The 18,394-nt window shown below is 37.0% G+C and overlaps 1 protein-coding gene across 22 annotated transcripts in view; it reads right to left on the bottom strand.

Moving 5' to 3' along the window:
• ARHGAP12 (Rho GTPase activating protein 12) overlaps nt 1-18,394 on the bottom strand; it is a 70,482-nt gene that overhangs the window by 19,156 nt on the left and 32,932 nt on the right. For 9 of the 22 annotated variants that reach the window (XM_046928306.1, XM_040693692.2, XM_040693694.2 and 6 more), the window contains 4 exons: nt 13,452-13,532; nt 6,153-6,278; nt 2,740-2,814; nt 450-511 (listed from right to left, as the gene is read on the bottom strand). In XM_046928306.1, the coding sequence (XP_046784262.1) occupies nt 450-511; nt 2,740-2,814; nt 6,153-6,278; nt 13,452-13,532 (344 nt within the window). Of the gene's footprint in view, nt 1-449; nt 512-2,739; nt 2,815-6,152; nt 6,279-13,451; nt 13,533-14,940; nt 15,082-18,394 lie in introns of all 22 variants that reach the window. The other 13 variants (XM_040693683.2, XM_015282119.4, XM_015282120.4 and 10 more) reach the window with 3 other exon arrangements.

Raw genomic sequence — 18,394 nt, 5'->3', positions numbered from 1 at the left:
GCCAAGTTGGAGACCAGATCTGCTGCCCACCTGCCCTGGACTAGGTCAGAAGGTCTCTGGAAGATCAGCTGTGTGCTAACAATATTCAATCCTTAAAAAAATAATGCTTCATGTATCAGAAATTCAGGAATGTTGATATGGACATATACAATACTAGGCCTAAGAAAATCCCTTTCAAAAAATTAAAGGCAAAAAAGTAAACCTAAATTAAATCTGAGGAAAAACCACTTTTAGACACGATTTGGTACTGACTCTGCAAACACTAGAATTAGGTTAGACAGCATTAGCCAGTTTTACATTCAGATTTATAATGAAGGCGTCTGCCTGTGAAGCAAAGAAAGGAAACTAAAAATGAGGCCATTCATCACATGCAAGTAGATTAACATTGATGAACATGAAATATCTTGCCCACTTGTATGTATGTGTACTTCTACAAGTTCAAGACCTACCGAACTTTCTTTCCATTTTCTGTAATTTTTGTCACATTCAGTAATCCATACTTCTCTTGACCCTGCAAGATGGAATAAGACAATTAAAAAGAAAATTCAATTTTATTGCCATCACATCACTGAATTCAATCCCCTCAAATATCAGTATTTGGCAACAAGCCATCTTTGCCAGTGTTGTAACTTCAAGAAATTGCTGTAAGTATATTTAAATAACAGCATCGGTAAAATCAAAATTTTTCCTGGGAAAATATTACAGTATACCAATTACCATTAAGAAGGTATAAAACTTTCCTTCTTTAGGGCCTAGGTTAAAAAAAAAAAAAAACCTTAAAGCTTTTCTGGTACAATACAGTGGAAATTTTTTAACAAGGTTACATTGATTTGTATAATAGTAATTTTGTGTTTGTGTCTTTTACTAAAAAAGGAGATATCTGACAAACAAACTAAATTCTTCGACAGAATTCTTCCAACTCAAGGTAAGTAATTGTATATTTTAAATAAATCACACCTGAGCTGCATAAAAATATTAATAGATTAGTTTTCAAAACAGATGAGCAAAACATTTGATGTCCTACTTTTTCCTAACCCCAAGTGAAAGATTAGAATTTTAAGCTACTTAATTATGTACTGTTAATGAAAATCATTTATATTTGTATGTCATTGTACAAATTTGGAGATCAAGCAGTGAAAGGCAGAAAAAGAACAACAGTGAAAAAGAAGGTTTAAGTTACAAAGGGGTGAATATTTCTAGTTTCTGTGCAAGAGTAAGAAAATAAGGCATGTTTAAAATAAATAGTGCAGGATAAAAAGGAAATTGTCAATCTGTACTGTTCCCAAAATGAACAAACAAATTCTACCATCTCCAGTCACTCCAGCTTTGTCCCACCAGTTCTTGTGTTTTTCTTAATTCCTTTCAGTTACAGATCTTAACAATTCCCAATTTAAGAAGTAATCTATTAGTTGAAATAATCAACTAGGGAAAAGATCTAAATTAGCTTTATCATAACAAAAATGTCCTCAATTTTAGATACAACGAAAACAGAAGATATTTAGAGGAGAATGTTAGAGACAATATCTCACATTTAAGCGGACCACAAAATAATCACAGAATACAGTACAGAAGAGGAAAACTTGACTCTGACATCGTCTTTATCAGACATAGACCCATATTTAATGAATCTTACACGTTTTTATTTGCATGTTTTATGTGGTCCACATTGAACACAAGAGATGTGTTTTCAAAGAAAGCATTTATCTGATGATTCGTATGTTGTTTTGGTCCATTAGTAATTGCTTGTCTTAATCTAATACCTCTATTGAGTCAGAGTGCTTTCCCAAGCCAGTGAAAATATACATGATTTTCCCAAAATAGGATTTCACTGACTGAGTAATCCATGCTCACTTTCGCAAATATTCTGTGGTATTAAAAAATTGCACATGGAACTGGTAGGAATGTTCCAAAAAAGAACTATTTGGGAAGGATATCATCATGCCTTACTCAACAGCAACACTAGAGGGTACTAACGAGAAAATATCGGTAATATTTAAGTGGGGGGAAGAGAAGTCTAAGTAACAAAACACAAAAATACAACTTTTGTTGGTAATATTAAGTTCCAGAGACAGCTAAAGAGAACAGACTTTTTTTTCCCCTACTGTTTAAAACCAGTAGCAAGTTCTGCTACAAAATCTAATATTTCAACATCAAACAAATGTTCACATTTAAAACTTCAACTGAGGCAAAAAAAAAAAAAAAAAAAAATCTGTTTAGCATTCGTAACAAGACTTGAGCAAGTTGAAGTTTCCCTCCTGGTAGTTATTCTATGAAAGCAAAAAGACAAGGCTTATTTATATAAGGCTCTCGTGATTACTACATCTTTTCAAGGAGATGAAAACACAAGTGAAAAATAAAGACATCACATCATACAAGCTACTAGTGACTAATGACTATGAGAAACAACAGTGATACAGAAAGTTTATTTCTGCTTGTAACCTTCCAGGTTGCTAGGTGTGAAGGCATGACTTGGAGGAAAAAGACAGTCCTATGTAATTTGACACAACTAAGCTCAACATACACAGTGGAATAATCCACCCTCACAAAGCTGTTTTTAAATTAAAAAAAAAAAAAATTTTTTGAAAGCACAGTTGGATGCAATACATTCCTTTTATAGAGTCATTAGTTTTATCCCATTATTGTTCCTCAATAACAAGCAAGTTTACTGACAATTATCTAATCACAAATAGCACATTTCTACAACATCTATTTATTTATTTAAACGATTTCCATACTGACTGTGGCTTGATGCTTTGGTGAAGAAGGAGAGGACTCATTTTCAGGAAAACTGGCCTTAGAAGAACTCGATGATTCCTATGGAATTCAAATAATCGGTATAAGTTACTTTTTCTCACACTTTTTTTTTTCCTAATTAAAAAATAAAACCTTTTTCACCCCTAAAGGCACACTTTCCAACTCCCCCGCACTCTCACATAAATTGGTTTTTTTCAGCATTCATGATATTCTGAAATACTTCTATTATAAACCTGCTTAACTACACAGTGTTCTTACAATGCTTATGGCCCAATCAAACCAGATTATTAAGCATGTATCCATTTGAAAAAAAAAAGTTAATACATACTTTATCAGCTTAAAGCAAAGCTTTCATCCATATGAAGGAACAGATTTCTTTGTATGACTGCAATCACATTATGAAGCATGTTTGTAATACAAACATATTACAGGGCACCATATGAAAAACAAAATTTGAAGAACAGACTATGCTGCTGTGTGGGCAATAAATTTAGGACCAGCATAACAAATGGTTACACATACAGAAAAGCATGTACCAGCTCTATGAACTTCTGTGAGTCGTGACAGTTCATTTCCTTATAGTAAAGGACCAAAACTTTCTTGAGATTCGTATTCTTCTTCTAAACTAAACGTTAATGATGGAGCAAAAGAAAATCGCCATGTCTGAAAACCAGAAAAAATGCTGGAACCAAAAAGGGATGTGCGTTTCCTCTGAAGTATTGACTGCTTTGCACAAATATACCCCACGAAAATCTGGTAAAGAATTTCAAATAGACAAAAAACAGCATTTGGCCTCCTTTACGTCCCATGTGTTTCTCCCACTCCCCCTTTTAATTCCCTTGATAGTTATCCCAATTTCTGTGCTTCCATTTGAACAGAAGTGTTTGTTTTTTCCCTGCAAACCTGCACTTTAAAATCCACTTAATACATCTGCCTACAGAAGTGGCACTTTGACTCCACCACTACCTCTTTGACTGTTGTACTGACAAACAACAATAGCATTCCTAAGGAAAGACAAAGTGTTCGACATTTTCAGATGTTCACAGGACAAAAATGTTTGAATTCAGGAAAACTACAGGGAGAATATAGAAGAAGTAGCTTCCCTAGGAGTCAGCTAAGAAGCTGACGTAGGGATGATGAAACCACCCATCCAAAAACCAGCTGCTGTTTTTATATTTATTTCATTCCATAGTTCTCATACACTAAGCAGCTCTGGAAGAAGACAACTAGTACACACGGACATTAACCAACCCTTTATCACACGTTGCCTCTAAGCAGTACATGTAACAGTGCGCCTATCACTGGTAATAAAATGGGTGCATTGATGCACTAAACAAATGAGCGGTCTTGCTGTCCTTCCACAAAACACTCATGGTACATTCTTAATTTTCTTGAATCATTAACATTGTGCTTTATATGACGTTCCGTACAGATACCTCATCAGTAACAAATGCATGCTGCCTGCATACTTTAAAGCTGTTAGAACTGCAGTAACCTTAAGCTATTGCCTTAAGACTTTAAAGATGTGGTTTATACACAATTTCTCTTGGTTACTACACTACACATTTGTGCAGTTGCACATTTCCTTCACTGGGCTTAAGCTCTTGGTACTTGACTATGGGGTCTTGAAGGAAACAGCTCCACCCAATCAATCCTTTACATGAGCGTCATCGTTCATCACTGAGCTACACAAAAGCCAGTCCAAAGCAAATTTAAAATGGCCAAAATTTTAATTTATTGCCAACAGAAGTGTCTATACCTGTGAAATGTAAACTTTACATGAAGCTCCCTTCAGCTTTGATTTTGCAGGACTCCATCTGGCCATTCAAACACAGGTGACAATACATTTGATACATAAAGATGCATAAGAGGAACAGGGAGGATGAAGGAGAGCAAAGAGACCTTGGAAATGCTAAACTGATGCATCTAGGTGCAGAGTGGGAGGTTGTCAGCCAAGTATGATCCCTGGGTCCTCTGCACTACATATGACATATTCTACACTGACAGCCCCAACACTTAAAATCAAATTCAATAAATTCTATTCTGAAGAACTAAGTGGACTCATGGTAACTCACCTCCTTTTCCACAACACTCCATTCCAACACGAACTACTGAGATATTCCAGAAGCAACATGTCAGGCACGCAACATTCTGGGCAGTAGATCCATTTTCCTTACTACTACTGTGTTTCGTCCACTTGTCTTTGACATGTGCAATTACACACACCAACCTACTGGTCGTTCTCCATACTCCCAAAAATACACTAATGTCATTTAATTTCTCCATGTATCTTTACAAAAGAGAAGCTTACAAGCCAGTTTGCTGGCGTCTTGTTCTCAGTAGCCTATGCTAACACTTCAGTATTAAGACACATTTCTGTTTCCATGAATCTTGGGTCCGACTGCTGTGAAGTTACAGAAATCAGCAAGTCTCATTCATTACCCGTAAAACACCAATTTCAGTTCCTCTCTGCTTACATCAGCTCTCCTCATGCACTGGCAGAACGGCACAGTGCAAGTAGGAATGGCTGTGACAGAAATCAGACAGAAGAGAGACAGGCAGAGGAAGGACAACGGAGAGGCTCTGTCCCCATGTTTGATCAAACAGCATCTGTTAGCTGATAGTCCCGAACAGACTACCAAGAACACGCCACAGAGAATGCACAGAAAACAGCTTCTGTTATTACTGACTCAGCTCTGTTCTGACTAAACTCCCAGCTCAACTCTGGAGGCGAATTAAAACCAAGCATTTTAGCACTACCAGTACTGCGCTCTGCCCTTTAACAACATTACCACCCTGCTGTAATCAAGCACAACTTTTCCTCTTTGCATATTACAAAGGAGATTAGCAGAACTGTCATTAAAGGGATTAGCTCACTACATAACACCACTATTTGTATCTCTAATTCAGAATTTTTAGTTTAGCAAGCACAAGTTTTATTTTAACTCTCTGAATACTTCAGCTACTCATCTGCCATATTTAAAGTGGATTTATGCTTAGTGTCTCCTACGACCAAAGTATTCAGGCATGAGATATCAATATACCTTACATGGGAACCTTGCCCACATTCACAATTCTTGAATTTCAAACCTGACTGCTTTCCACAGCCTGAACTGAATTACAGGAAATTCCCAATTATAAGTAAAATGACTATAAGCATCAAACTCTGAATTAATGCTAGTTAAGATATTTCAAGGCTAACAAGAATAAAGCTACCAATGACAAACAAACAACAGTAAAATTATCAAACAGTCCTTGCATTCTCTGAATGTTATCAAACAGTGATACAACAGAACATAAAAATGAGATTTCAGAAATTCATACACGGCAGCTTCTTTTCAGTACTTCACAAATGGAAAACAGTTCACATTGTAGCATGCTGTTTAACTTGCTCCTACCTTATCGTTGGTGTCCAACACAATTGTGCTGTGCCTCCATTTTGTTAAAACTATTGGTTCCTGTAGCCTCCTGTCCAGACTCCTACTCTTTATTATATCTCTTTGCTGCTGTGGTGAAGCATTATACTAAAGAAAAGAAAAATCAAACTATAAGTAGAATCTAATTCACACACACACACAAAAAAAGGCCTGCATCTCTACAGTACAAGCTTTCAGATTCCCGATTTCATCCAGGTGTGTGAAAAAAGCCTTTTTTAAAATTTTTATTTTACCTTTCAGAACCATCCTGTCTACTGTAGTCCTCTCAACGGACAGATGTTTGATGTCCTGGACAAAAGCTTACTACAACTGACTGCCATATTAACAACTAGCATGACATTAGAATAAACACATGATTTAAACATTCAAGTCTTCATGTTGCACTGACAGTAAAAAACATGTCATGACATAAAATGAGGATAACCCACTATTCTACAGTAAGCCATGCAGATTAAGAGTGTTTAACTGAATATAATTCTATTTGGCCTCAAGATTTCCTACACTTAAGAGAGTAGACACTAAGAGATGAGGACTACATCAACTACTGTTAAGGGGATTTGTTACTGTGCAACATATCTAAGCACAGAAAACAAGTATTTAGCAGGAAATAATTTTAAGACTTGGCAGAGCATTAAGAGCAAGGGAGACAGAAGTTCTATGTTCTGATAAACCCAACTCAACGGCATTCAGAGATGAACAGGTTGAGAAAATATGAAGGCCATGAGAAAGATTCAGCCTTTAACTTCGGTTCAGCTTTGCAGCATACATATAGGTAGCAGAGCCATTTAAAATCATCACCAATTAAGCATTATAAAGAACTATAAAAACATTTCAAGCAAAGTTTAACACAAAGTACAAGCAAAAAAAAGACTACATAAGATTTGTTTGCTTTTTACAAAGCAACAATCTCATTCTTTCTATTCAGTGTTAGAAACCTGAAACCTATACACAGAAACAGAAGGAAATAGGTGTGGCTTGTAACAGATTAGAATTCACCAGATAAAATGTAGCACAGGAAAGTCAAATACTTGTTTTATTGTAAAAAGGCAAAAACTACTCTTGACACCACACCGAATTCTACAGTTTCACTACTGATTTACTACTTTAAACTCAGAGCCTCGGGTCTTCAAAGATGGTAACGCATGCTGACAAAGTATAGCAAAATTAAAGTTCAAAAACATAAATGCCAAAGTCAAGCTGAATAACACAACAAAGTTAAAGTTAGTGCCAAAATAACTAACATTCTTACCACCATGGCAGAGACTGATAGAAGCTTCGTATTTTAAAAGGAATAGAGTTCATGCTCCTATAAGTCAACAGATACTAAGAAGCATTTAAATTATTCCAACATGCACTGAAGTGTTTAAGTACTCCCAATTGAATAAATGTTGTAGAACAGAGAAGAAAATTAAGTACATCATGTATACACAGAGGTGTGCTGGTTGGATTTGTAGAGATTCACATTTGAGATTGCACTGACTTCACATTGGTTTCAGCACATTTACATTCATATGTCAACTGCTACCTTACAATGGTGAGGCTGAAGTAACTTTCAGTTTGTTTCCATGTTAAATCAAAGATGAACCACCATTCATGCTGCAAGAAATCTAATGCCAACTCACTTTCTTGTAACACGAGTATCCATTCAGACACTTCAACAAGTCAAATTTTGCCAGCAATATAACCAATATGCAGCAAAACTGCCCACATTACAACTAAAACCTAAGCAAGTTTAAATGATACTACGCCTAAATAGCAGAAGGCTGCCACAAACAGCATTCCTCACAACTGTTCTAAAGTACTGAAACGGATAGCTCAAATATATTTTTGTCATGAAGTGAATCATTTATTTTATATATATGCACACATACATACATATACTTCAGTGACACTAATGAATATCATTTATGGAAACCTCCTACACGCTTTCCAGTTGAGTATTTTGAAGAACTCAAGTTGTAACCACAGTCAAAGACAGACTTCAAAGTACCTTGAATTAAAACCTATCTTCGGAGCTAGAATATAGTCACAGCCTATTTACAGGTGATCTATATTTTTGAAGTGCCTTTGATACCATCACAAATCATTGGGAGTCTGTTTACCTAGCAGGTAACTCCATCCCAAAGGAAAAAGGGCCTGTAAGGCAAGGCTGACACTCCAGTTTTACAAAACATACTGCACAAGAAAGCAACAGTATATAGAGCTAACAAAGTACTGCTAACGTTTCAGGAACACTGTGCTGTGCGTCTTAGCAGCTTCAGTACTTTGTGCTGGTGATACAACCAGTGTTAATAAACTGACAAGTCTTTAAAAAGACCGTTTGACATCTTTCTCCCATTTTCTCACAACATAGGTGTTAAGTAAACTATTTTCACTCAAGTGTTCATGGTATGCCAGGTATATTTTTCTCTCTGTGAGCAGCAGAATAAACTACTAGAGGAAAAAAAGAGAAAGCTAAGTAATTCTGCTTCTGCTTCTAAAATAAAGGCAGTGATTTGTGATTTCCAAAAAGAATTACAGTGAGATACAGATACTTCTTTGGACTCTGGATTCTCCAGGTGAACTAACCATGAACTACAATGGATAGATGCCACTGGTTAGAGAGAAGCAGTCAGGGTGCCAGTGATGCAGTCAGATTCCTCCTTCACGTCTTCGATGTCATCTTGAAGACTAAGGTTAGGTAAGGGCCATACAGAAATAATCCTATGACACCACATGCCTTAGCATCACACCTTAAGAAGATGACATCATTTTCTTAATTCTGAAACTTTTAATAATGCAGCAGAGAATTCCGAATATGCAGACTACTGCTCCTTGAAAAATGTCCCCAGAACTCCAGCTTGTCCCTCTAAGCTACCCCCTCTATAACACTCCCAGTTTGCTCCTCATTTCACAGCCAGTTCCTCTTATCAGCAAGTGAGGAAATCAGCAAACTGTTCATTCTCCTACGTAACCCTGACTTCTTGTTACACCAGCTCTTGGTACAGGGTGAGGACACTGCTGATTTAGGTAACACAGGGTTATTTTCATTGTTGAAGTCATTCAGTGCTTTCACTAGCTACTTGAACACTTTCTTTGCCTCACTGTACATTTTTCTAACCCTCTCAAATGGCTGAAGAGTTTATATTTAATTTTAACCTGATAATGCGGCATGGCTCAAGGCTCTGACCTAGCCTAATTGTGACTGAAATAAATGCAACACCTCCAAGCTATTTGTAGCAGTTGTCCTCATTCTTAGGGAGATGACACAGATCTGTCAGTTTCAAGACAGAGAACAAAGATTCCTCTTTGTTTGCACTAATAACAGACACAGTCAAAGACAAGGAATTGGGCGGGTGAAGGGAGAAGAGGGTGGGAAGCAGCCGACAGTGAAACTTGGTAAAGACCCAATGTTAAAAGCAGGTCAGGGATTAAAACAGGAACATTAAAGAATATTCTGATATACTCCACCATATTATTTGTAGTTTTCCCAGTAGATAGTCTGAAATTAAGTTTTTTTTCTTTGAATGATGCTTCAAAAAAAAAAAAAAAAAAAAAAAAAAGGATTTCTCCAATGCTGCAACTGTGCTTGGCTTTGAATAAACTCTTCAGTTGTGACTGAACTAACATCAACGCAAATGTTTTGCTATTTCTTATGAGCTAAATAAAATGCTTTCCTTACCTTACATAAATAGAAATAAAACATTTATTTGCTGCCTTTTTAGGACCTCGCCCCACCCCTTCCTTTCTTTCCCTGGAGGATTAAGGCTCCTCATGTTCCATCTGTACAGCAGCAGAGTTTGAGGCATCGCTTGCACTGAAGGAACAGTGGCAGCGCAGGGCAGGAGGCTGCTGCAGAAGACAGCTTCACTTGGAGCAGAAGTGACCAGAAACCCCTCTGGACCCACTCTACTAGACTTGACTGCCCTGGATGTTCTTTGCTTCACCTTCTACCCTGCTGGGTCGTTTGTTTTTTTTTTTTTTATTTTTATTTCTTTTATTTTTATTTTTTTTTAATAATCAGCAGGAACAGACAACTGAATGTAGCAGAATCCACAGGAGGAAAGACAACGCCCTCTAGAAGAGTATTAAAAGTTATAAGTAAAGATTAGTATCCAATTCACATAGTAACTCAGCGGTCAGTGAACTTAGGGCAGAAAATAGGAAAGGCCTGGGCTGTGCATCACCTGGGTGTGGTGAGGGAAGGGACTGTTCTGCTCTGCTCCACACCGCGCAGCCCCACCTCGAGCACTACGTGCAGTTTGGCCACCACAATATCAGGACTTAAAACTATTAGAAAGTAACTGTCTAAAGGAGGGCTGTGAAGATGGAGAACAGTGCAGAAGACAACACATACTACTAAGTGGCTGAGTGCGTGGGTGTGCTGAGTCCAGAGCAGAGGAGCTGAGGGGAGGCCTCACGGCGGCTGCAGCTCCTCACAGGGAGCCGAGGGGCAGCGCTGAGCTCTGCTCTGTGTGACAGCAACAGGGCCCGAGGGAACGGCATGGAGCTGTGTCAGGGGAGGGGCAGCGGGGGGTCAGGGAATGGTTCTGCACCAGAGGGCGGCGGGCACGGAACAGCCTGCCCAGGGCAGTGGGCACAGCCCTGAGTACCAGAGTTCAAGGAGTGTTTGGACACTGCTCTCAGATACTGGGTTTGATTTGTAGGTAACTTTTACTTAGTATGGTGGAGCCAGGAGTTGGATTTGATGATCCTCATTGAGTCCCTTCCAACTCATGCTACTCCATGATCCTGTGTTCTTCTGTTCCACTACAAAAAGTTGGGTCATACTCATCATGAGCATTAACAGAATTTTTCAGCAGTTGTCAAAGCTACTCCATCCAGATGCTATTTTAGCCAGAGGCATTCAGCTATTCCTAGACGTTACATAAATGTGTATATGACTGGAGGGCTTTTCGTAAGACTGTCTGAAGTAATTTGTGTTGTAACTCACCCTCCTCCCCTAACACCATCAGATACTTGTTTTTATACACACATACAATATGAAGTGCTACTCCAGAGCACATTCACATTTACAGCCAATGCTACAAAAGCAAAAATTTTTAACCTTACAGTACTATCTCAGTACTGTACCCAAAAGCCTCTTGGTTCTAGTTCTAATGATGTGCAGATTACCAAGAATAATTTAAAATAAGAAATATTATCTTTTTTTTTTCTTTCCTGGTTTAACAGCACCATATTGACCACACTATTCCATACACTTATTTTGCAATTAATTTTGGATGGCAACACAGGAACTAAATATGTTGAGAAAAAAAACAAAAACTGATACTGAGTATTACTGTAGATTGCACCTAATTTCTTTTAAAGATCTATTTCCAAGTAACTTGATTTTCATTTAAACAAGAGTGTGGCAGTGCTGAAGTCTTTCTATGGTCTTTTCTCTAAGCATTCATGAGAGTTTTCAACAGAGATCATTTTTCTTCGAAGCCATTCTGCAGTCTATGCTGTGTTTCCAGTTCATTTGTCCCAAAGCACTTTTGGAACCCGCCTCAGCAAGCTTTTCGGGAGACTGATCTTCAATCACGCCTCGACTACTCACATCTTTGTAACGCTTTTACTGTTTGTTCATCAGATACAGTTATATGGACTAGCTAAATATTTTGCTGAAACGTTTAATATATTCCACACCATTTAAAGCTAAAAGTAGGAATTTCTGTCAATACATAGGACTGTGAATTGAGAACTCAATTGTTAATTTACTTCTGTTAATCATATATTTGCTGCCACTCAAGACTTAGTACTTTCAAAGATCACTCAGTAAGGAATTAATAATAGCCTACTCAGCTCACGAGAAATAATTTAAGGAAAGTTCCTAACAGCAATATTTGATAATTTTGGTTAAACAAGAGACAAAGCAGATAAGACCACAAACTGTGAAGAACAGAGGCTAGTTTTCCTTCTGGAAGTGGTTACTAATAGGAGGGACCTCAGAGGCTTACAGAGAACCACCAGAATATCATGTGCAAACACACTAAACCTCCTCTCTGTGTATTTATGTGTCTCACACAACAGTTCTGGACTGTCTCTGTGACCTCTTACAGTCGAATTAAAGCCAACTCAGCGTGTTACCTAGTTCAAAACTAACCTATTTTAGTACAAAGCAACTTCTTCACTGTCAGCTCTGTGCAGGAGGCAAAAAACAAAGCACCGAAGAAATTATCGCCCTAAATTACTTTGAACTATAAATACTTATATATCAATTGCTTCTGCTAAAACTCGTTCTAGCAGATTTTCACACTTCTACTTAATCTAACAGCCAATCAACGGCTAAGTAGCTTTTAAAAACAATAGTTACCAATTATATATATTAGAAAATTTACAATATTTAACACAGCAGATCAACACTGGAGAATTCACAAAGAATCAGGTCTTCAGTAACACAAATTCTTCAGCTGATCTACCAAAAGAGCCAAGCGTTTAGCTACATTCCTAAGTTTAAATACTTTCCCACAAGCACTATCCGTTAAGGTTGCTCCTTTCTAAGTAGAAAGGACACAGGCTTTAGGGAAATAATAGCTGAGAAACACACTCCTTGAAATACTTATGCATGCAATTCTCTGAATATTTATTATGATCACCTTAATATGAAAGACTCAACTAACATTCTAAAAGCCAGATAGACACATACAAAAACATTATTATGACAAATGTTCTGAAAATGAGAATTATATATTACTAGGTACATCTCCTGACTACCCAAATCTGTCAATTTCCTACAAAATTTTATTTTTACTCCAATATGAAGTACCAGAATATACTTCAGTTGAAACTCTTAGGTGTCATCCTCAAAGACACTGTAAACTGTTGAAACTTCTGTTTTTCACTACTTCTGTGTGTAAAATCAGAATCATCAAGTGTACAAATACATGGCAAAAATAATGCGTGTTGGAGCATACAATTCTTCAGGAACATTCTCTAGTTTAGAAAATTTACCCTTTCTTCCCTAAAAATGCTTTCTACTTCATTAAAAAAAATCACAAATATTACTTTGCAGCCATACATGAAAAGGTAGGTTCAGCAAAGATATAGCATCTTTTTTGATATTTGAATAGCTACATCATCTATTTTTAATTATGTCTGTCAGTGTGCTTTTCTTTTTCACAATTTGGAATTCCACAACAATGACAGAAATGATGAAGTGGAACACCTAAGTCCTCTTGTTGTGTAATTCCCACTGAAGGCCTCATAGAACACCTCCTAGGGAGGAGGGGAACAGTCCAAGACAAGTTGTCAAAGTTTCTTTTTCAGGTCACTCACCTTTGGTAACTCCCATTCTGATCGGGAACCATCAGCACTGTAGTAGTATGGTCTACCTTGTTCATCTGCATGTTTCAACCACTGTAGAAAGAAGTGTGATGACAGGAAACGTAATTAGTGCGACAGTCATAACACAGCTAGACTCTGATAATTAGGATTTAAAGTGAACTTTTAATAAAGTTCCATCCACTTCAGCAGGGTCTACTAAGTAACCTCCATTAACTAAGTTTAGTCAGCAGTGAGAACGTAACAGTTTCCAGCTTCCTGCATTCAGCTCACTATCACTTTTTCCTTCTGCAACTCCTCAGGAAAAACTCCTGCAGTAACACAGATACTGAATTCCTGATGACTCACATAATCTACCAAGAGACTGTGATAAACAGATATTTTGAAGATTACGTATCTCACTCTTATCATCATTATGATGTCACTTTAAGGAGGTACGATCTTTACACCAGATCCGTGGAAGGATTTTATAGAAAAGATTACAAAATTTCAAGAAGCTCATCTAGCAACTGTTGATAATCTAAGAGATTACTGCACAACGTGAACTCCGTTTTCATAGCATCAACAGCAGCATGAGTTGTGTTCTAAGATCGTAATACAGATTCTGTAACCTCTAACAGCAACCCCCAGAATCAAAGAGGTAAAACCATAGTGACTGTGACTAATGGTGCAGAACAGACAGAATTTTAATAGAAAAATGTTTGCATATTTGCCAAAACAGAGCATGCACTATAGATTTTTAGCAGAAACAGATCTAAGAAGGACAAAAACGCAAAACTGACATAAAAATTATTTAAAAGCTTCTTTAAAAGAACTTGCATACGTTAAGTGGAGAACAAGTGATGCTACAATAAACACTTCTTGGAAATCAACAAAATCAAAACTGGACAACTAGAAAAAAATGGACTGCTTTACAAATATAAACAAATATTGTCATTTTTCCTGCATGGGAGAAAATTCTAGGATATATCCAGAATCATGCTAAGTTGTCGGTAGCAATTAGGTAATTAGAATAGAACATGAATCTATTGATACAGCTATAGTTTAAGTACAAAGTTTGTCTACATCCGAAAGCAGTACTAAAAACTTCAAATAAAGGATGAAACTGAGAAAGAAGAATTTTCAGTTTGAAACCATCCCATCTGAAAGACATATGTAGACAAGAACAACACTTAAAGGATAATAAGAACATTACATTGGTATGAAGCTCATTCCTAAAGCATAACCAAGAGGATGGGGGGTGGGGAAAAAACATACACGTGATAATGTGACATCAGTGAAAATAAGAAAACCTTCCCTGAATGGTGAAGTACGTATGAGAAAAAAAAATAGTTCATTTGAGAAAGTTTCATGCATATTTAAAAACAAAAGGGTGGATGCCACTAAGGAATGCTATTCACTTCTAGAAATGAAATCTGCTTTTCTATTAGGGAATTAGCTGAAGAGATTTAGAGCATGTGATGAGAAGAAGGAAAAAAAGTACCTTTTCATTAGTATAGTCATTGGTATATAAGGTTTGACCATGTTCATCCAACTCTTCTGACCAACCCTTTGGAGGAGAACCATACTGACTATCTGACTGGCTGTAACAAGAACTGTGGTCGTTTTCTTCTGATGAAAGATGCTACAAGTAGTCAGAAACATACAAGGCAGTTTTGAGAATGAAAATGCTTTAAAATCTGAAAGATCAAAGATTATTTGACTAGAAAGAGAATAGTAATAAGTGCAGGAAGTTCACATTTATATATCTTACATGAGAAAATGTGCTCATAAACAAACGATAATTGGTAGGTAATTAAAAACAATTCAGAACACCATTTATACTAATACTTTTTCTTTACTAACCCAGATTCCGACTACTCAAATTCAAGCAATGTCACATGACAGATTCAAACCTAATTAACACTCCGAATCTGTTGCCAATGTAAATTTTATTCCCACCAATTTGTATTACTGAATGATGAAGGAAGCTAGCTTTCGTTACCTCTATTGCCCCAGAACACCCACAGGACATACTACACCTTGTTTTTCTGGCATCATCCCAGATTTCGTACTTAAATTCCCTCGTTCTCTTCCCAAATAGTACATGGAAACAGAATGATCATTCAGGATAACTTGAAACTTCAGCTGAACCTGTCTATGTGTATGATGCATCCTACAATGTTGGCAATTTCCAGTCTTTACCTCCTAGTGTTGACGTGTGACAATTCAAAAACAAGACACTTTAACCTGCTGAAGACACAGCTAACTGAATTGTAAGATTATCTCCTAAAGGTATGAGTGAATTATAACATGGAGAACAAGTTTGATGCATGAAATAGAAGAAAGGTTTTGCACACACATCAAAACTTGTGCTAACTCACCACATGCATGAGGGAAACTCCCTAAGCTGACACAAGTTGACTGCCAAGCACAGCCAAAACCATAGATCACCTTCTGGTCATTAATAAAGCAACACAGACGTCCTCTACAGCCTACATAATGTGAGCATTTAAACTATGCATTAAACAGTCTCATCTCTCACATAGAACGCAAAAATCTGAACTGCTTATTTTTATCTACTGGGGCAAAAAGAAGTCTTCAGTCACATTTTTACGCTCGGACTTCAGACCAACAAGTTGAAAATGCTGCTACAGACCCCTTCTGAATAATTGTTTTATAACATAGCTGTAAACTTAAATATGTGTACACACTACAGCATATTTTAATGTTCAAATACAAATTAGAGAAATGTCAGTGCACTTAAGGTAGCAGACTTTGGAAGTTTGGGGCTTTTTTTTTTAATAAGAATTACGGCCAAACAGGATAATGTTTCTTCCAAATAATTCCTGATGCTAAGGAAAGGAACATACAAATCAAAACTAAATATTCTCCTAGTAGAAAAATAAAAACCAGCCTGTTGCTCAGTAAGGATGACTTAACATGTCTGTCTGTAACATACCCATAACATAATAGCCCTGATGTTCCAAGGCTTGGCTAATCCCACCAGCACACTATTTAGGAGGTTAACTTTGGCTGATAAACTTAAATGAAATTCCAGAGATGTTGCAAAGTTTATCAGACCATTCTTTATTGCATTCTTTATGCAATTAATGCTTCTTTATGGCATTCTTTAATGCATAAAAAAATGGTGAAGTTGCTTCAATGGGAATTAAAAATAACACTGGACAAACCATGCTCTGTGACTTCAGGTTCCTCTTCCAACACCTTTCTAGTACTAACTGCCTCTATGCTTCCTACTTCACTGTCTTCATGTAGCCTACATATTTCTACTTAAGAGTCCCAGCCCCGATCATATCCTACCTCAATCAACTAAAAACATCTAAAGCAGACAGCTACCAAATCTGTCACCTCATTTTACTGTAGCTTAGCCTGGTATTTCAACCTTTAGGTATTTTGGTAGAAGTACTGAAGATCATAAATGAAATGCTGAACACAAACAGTGGACTGCGAAACACTCACAAATGAAGAACTGAAAAGAAGAAAAAAGTGGTTTCAAAACCAACAGCTAATAGCACAGCCATAGAGGATGAATCATGTAAGAATCTTGCACTATTTGAAATTTTTCAACTGGACAAGTTCGTATTAATCAGAGCATGTATCATCCACTGATCCTACAAAAAAATGAAATTTGGATGGATAAGATCGTTTGATGGATAGAACTGTTGAAGTTAAAATAGTCCGGCCTTCAAACATCATAAATAAGTGAACAAACTGAGCTATCTGATATAACAGTAAAAACAAAGCAGTAAAGAAGTTAAGCTTCTGAAAATGCAACTACATGGTGAAGTGGTGGCATGGAGATATGAGTTGGAGGAATCATCTGCAGATGATGGGGGAAAGACTTTTTGGAAGTACTTCCATGAGAAGAAGGAATAATGATGACATTAAGAAACCAGTTACACTTATTGCTAGGTGAGTTACGAATAAATAAGTAAATAAATAAATAAAAGTGGTCATCATCTTCACAGTAGAGCACTCCAGAAGAACAAAATCGTATCTAGCAAAAGAACAGCCAAGTGTGAAATTAACAGATAATTGTCAGAGACTGGCAAACTGAGTTTTGCCAGTTTACCTGTTGCAGCCACTAGCTGGTGGTGAGAAGATAAGACTCTTTAAATGCTTGCAAACACCACTGCTGCTCAGAGGGCCATTCCCAGTGGCAATGAGAGGGTTCCCTTTTCCTGTCTGTCCCGTTTTTGGCACTACTGGCCCAGAGGCAGGCTTCCACAACAGGACTCTTAGCAATCTAAAACTTCTGAGAGGTACACAATTAAATTTTAAAACTAAACGCCATAATAGCTTATGAGGAAATCCACCTGAACCACACATATTTGAAAAAGGTATATGAAAATGGAAGATTTCTTGACAAATGTTTGCTTTTTCTTTCAATCTTGACACTGATTAACCTCAGTACTGTTTGAACACAAGAGCACTGTTTTAAGCATATTTAAACAGTAATATTCATCTTCCATTTTTTCCTTTTCTTTATCTGAATCACAGCAAACTGAGATAGACTAACACCACTTGTTTGGCTCTCCCTAGCAATCAGCTGCACATAACATATTAGCAACTCAAATATTATCCTTAACAATCTTTCAATGTAAATAACTTCTGTGGGAAAGCCTAACAACAGAAAACAGCTTTTAAAGGTGAAGGATTTGCATTACGAGAAAAAATAACCTTTATAGCTGGAATATAACTAAGTCAAAAGTTCCTACAGCCTTCCCCAAGCATTTGCCACCACAAGACCCAGATACTTGATCAGACACACCTTCCAGCACTGTAATTTATGTTCTCTTCTTCTCTATGACATCCAGTTATCATTCACAGAATTAAGAAAATGATTTTCTCGAAGTTCACAGTTTTCCATAACACAGTATTACTCTTTTAACTGCCTTTTCCCCTAGTTTGCTCTTCAGCTATCCAAGACCCCA

This window comes from Gallus gallus, chromosome 2 (genome assembly GCF_016699485.2).
Source record: "Gallus gallus isolate bGalGal1 chromosome 2, bGalGal1.mat.broiler.GRCg7b, whole genome shotgun sequence".
Taxonomy (NCBI): domain Eukaryota; kingdom Metazoa; phylum Chordata; class Aves; order Galliformes; family Phasianidae; genus Gallus; species Gallus gallus.
The sequence above is the reverse complement of the archived record's forward strand: the minus strand, read 5'-3'. Positions and strand labels throughout refer to the sequence as shown.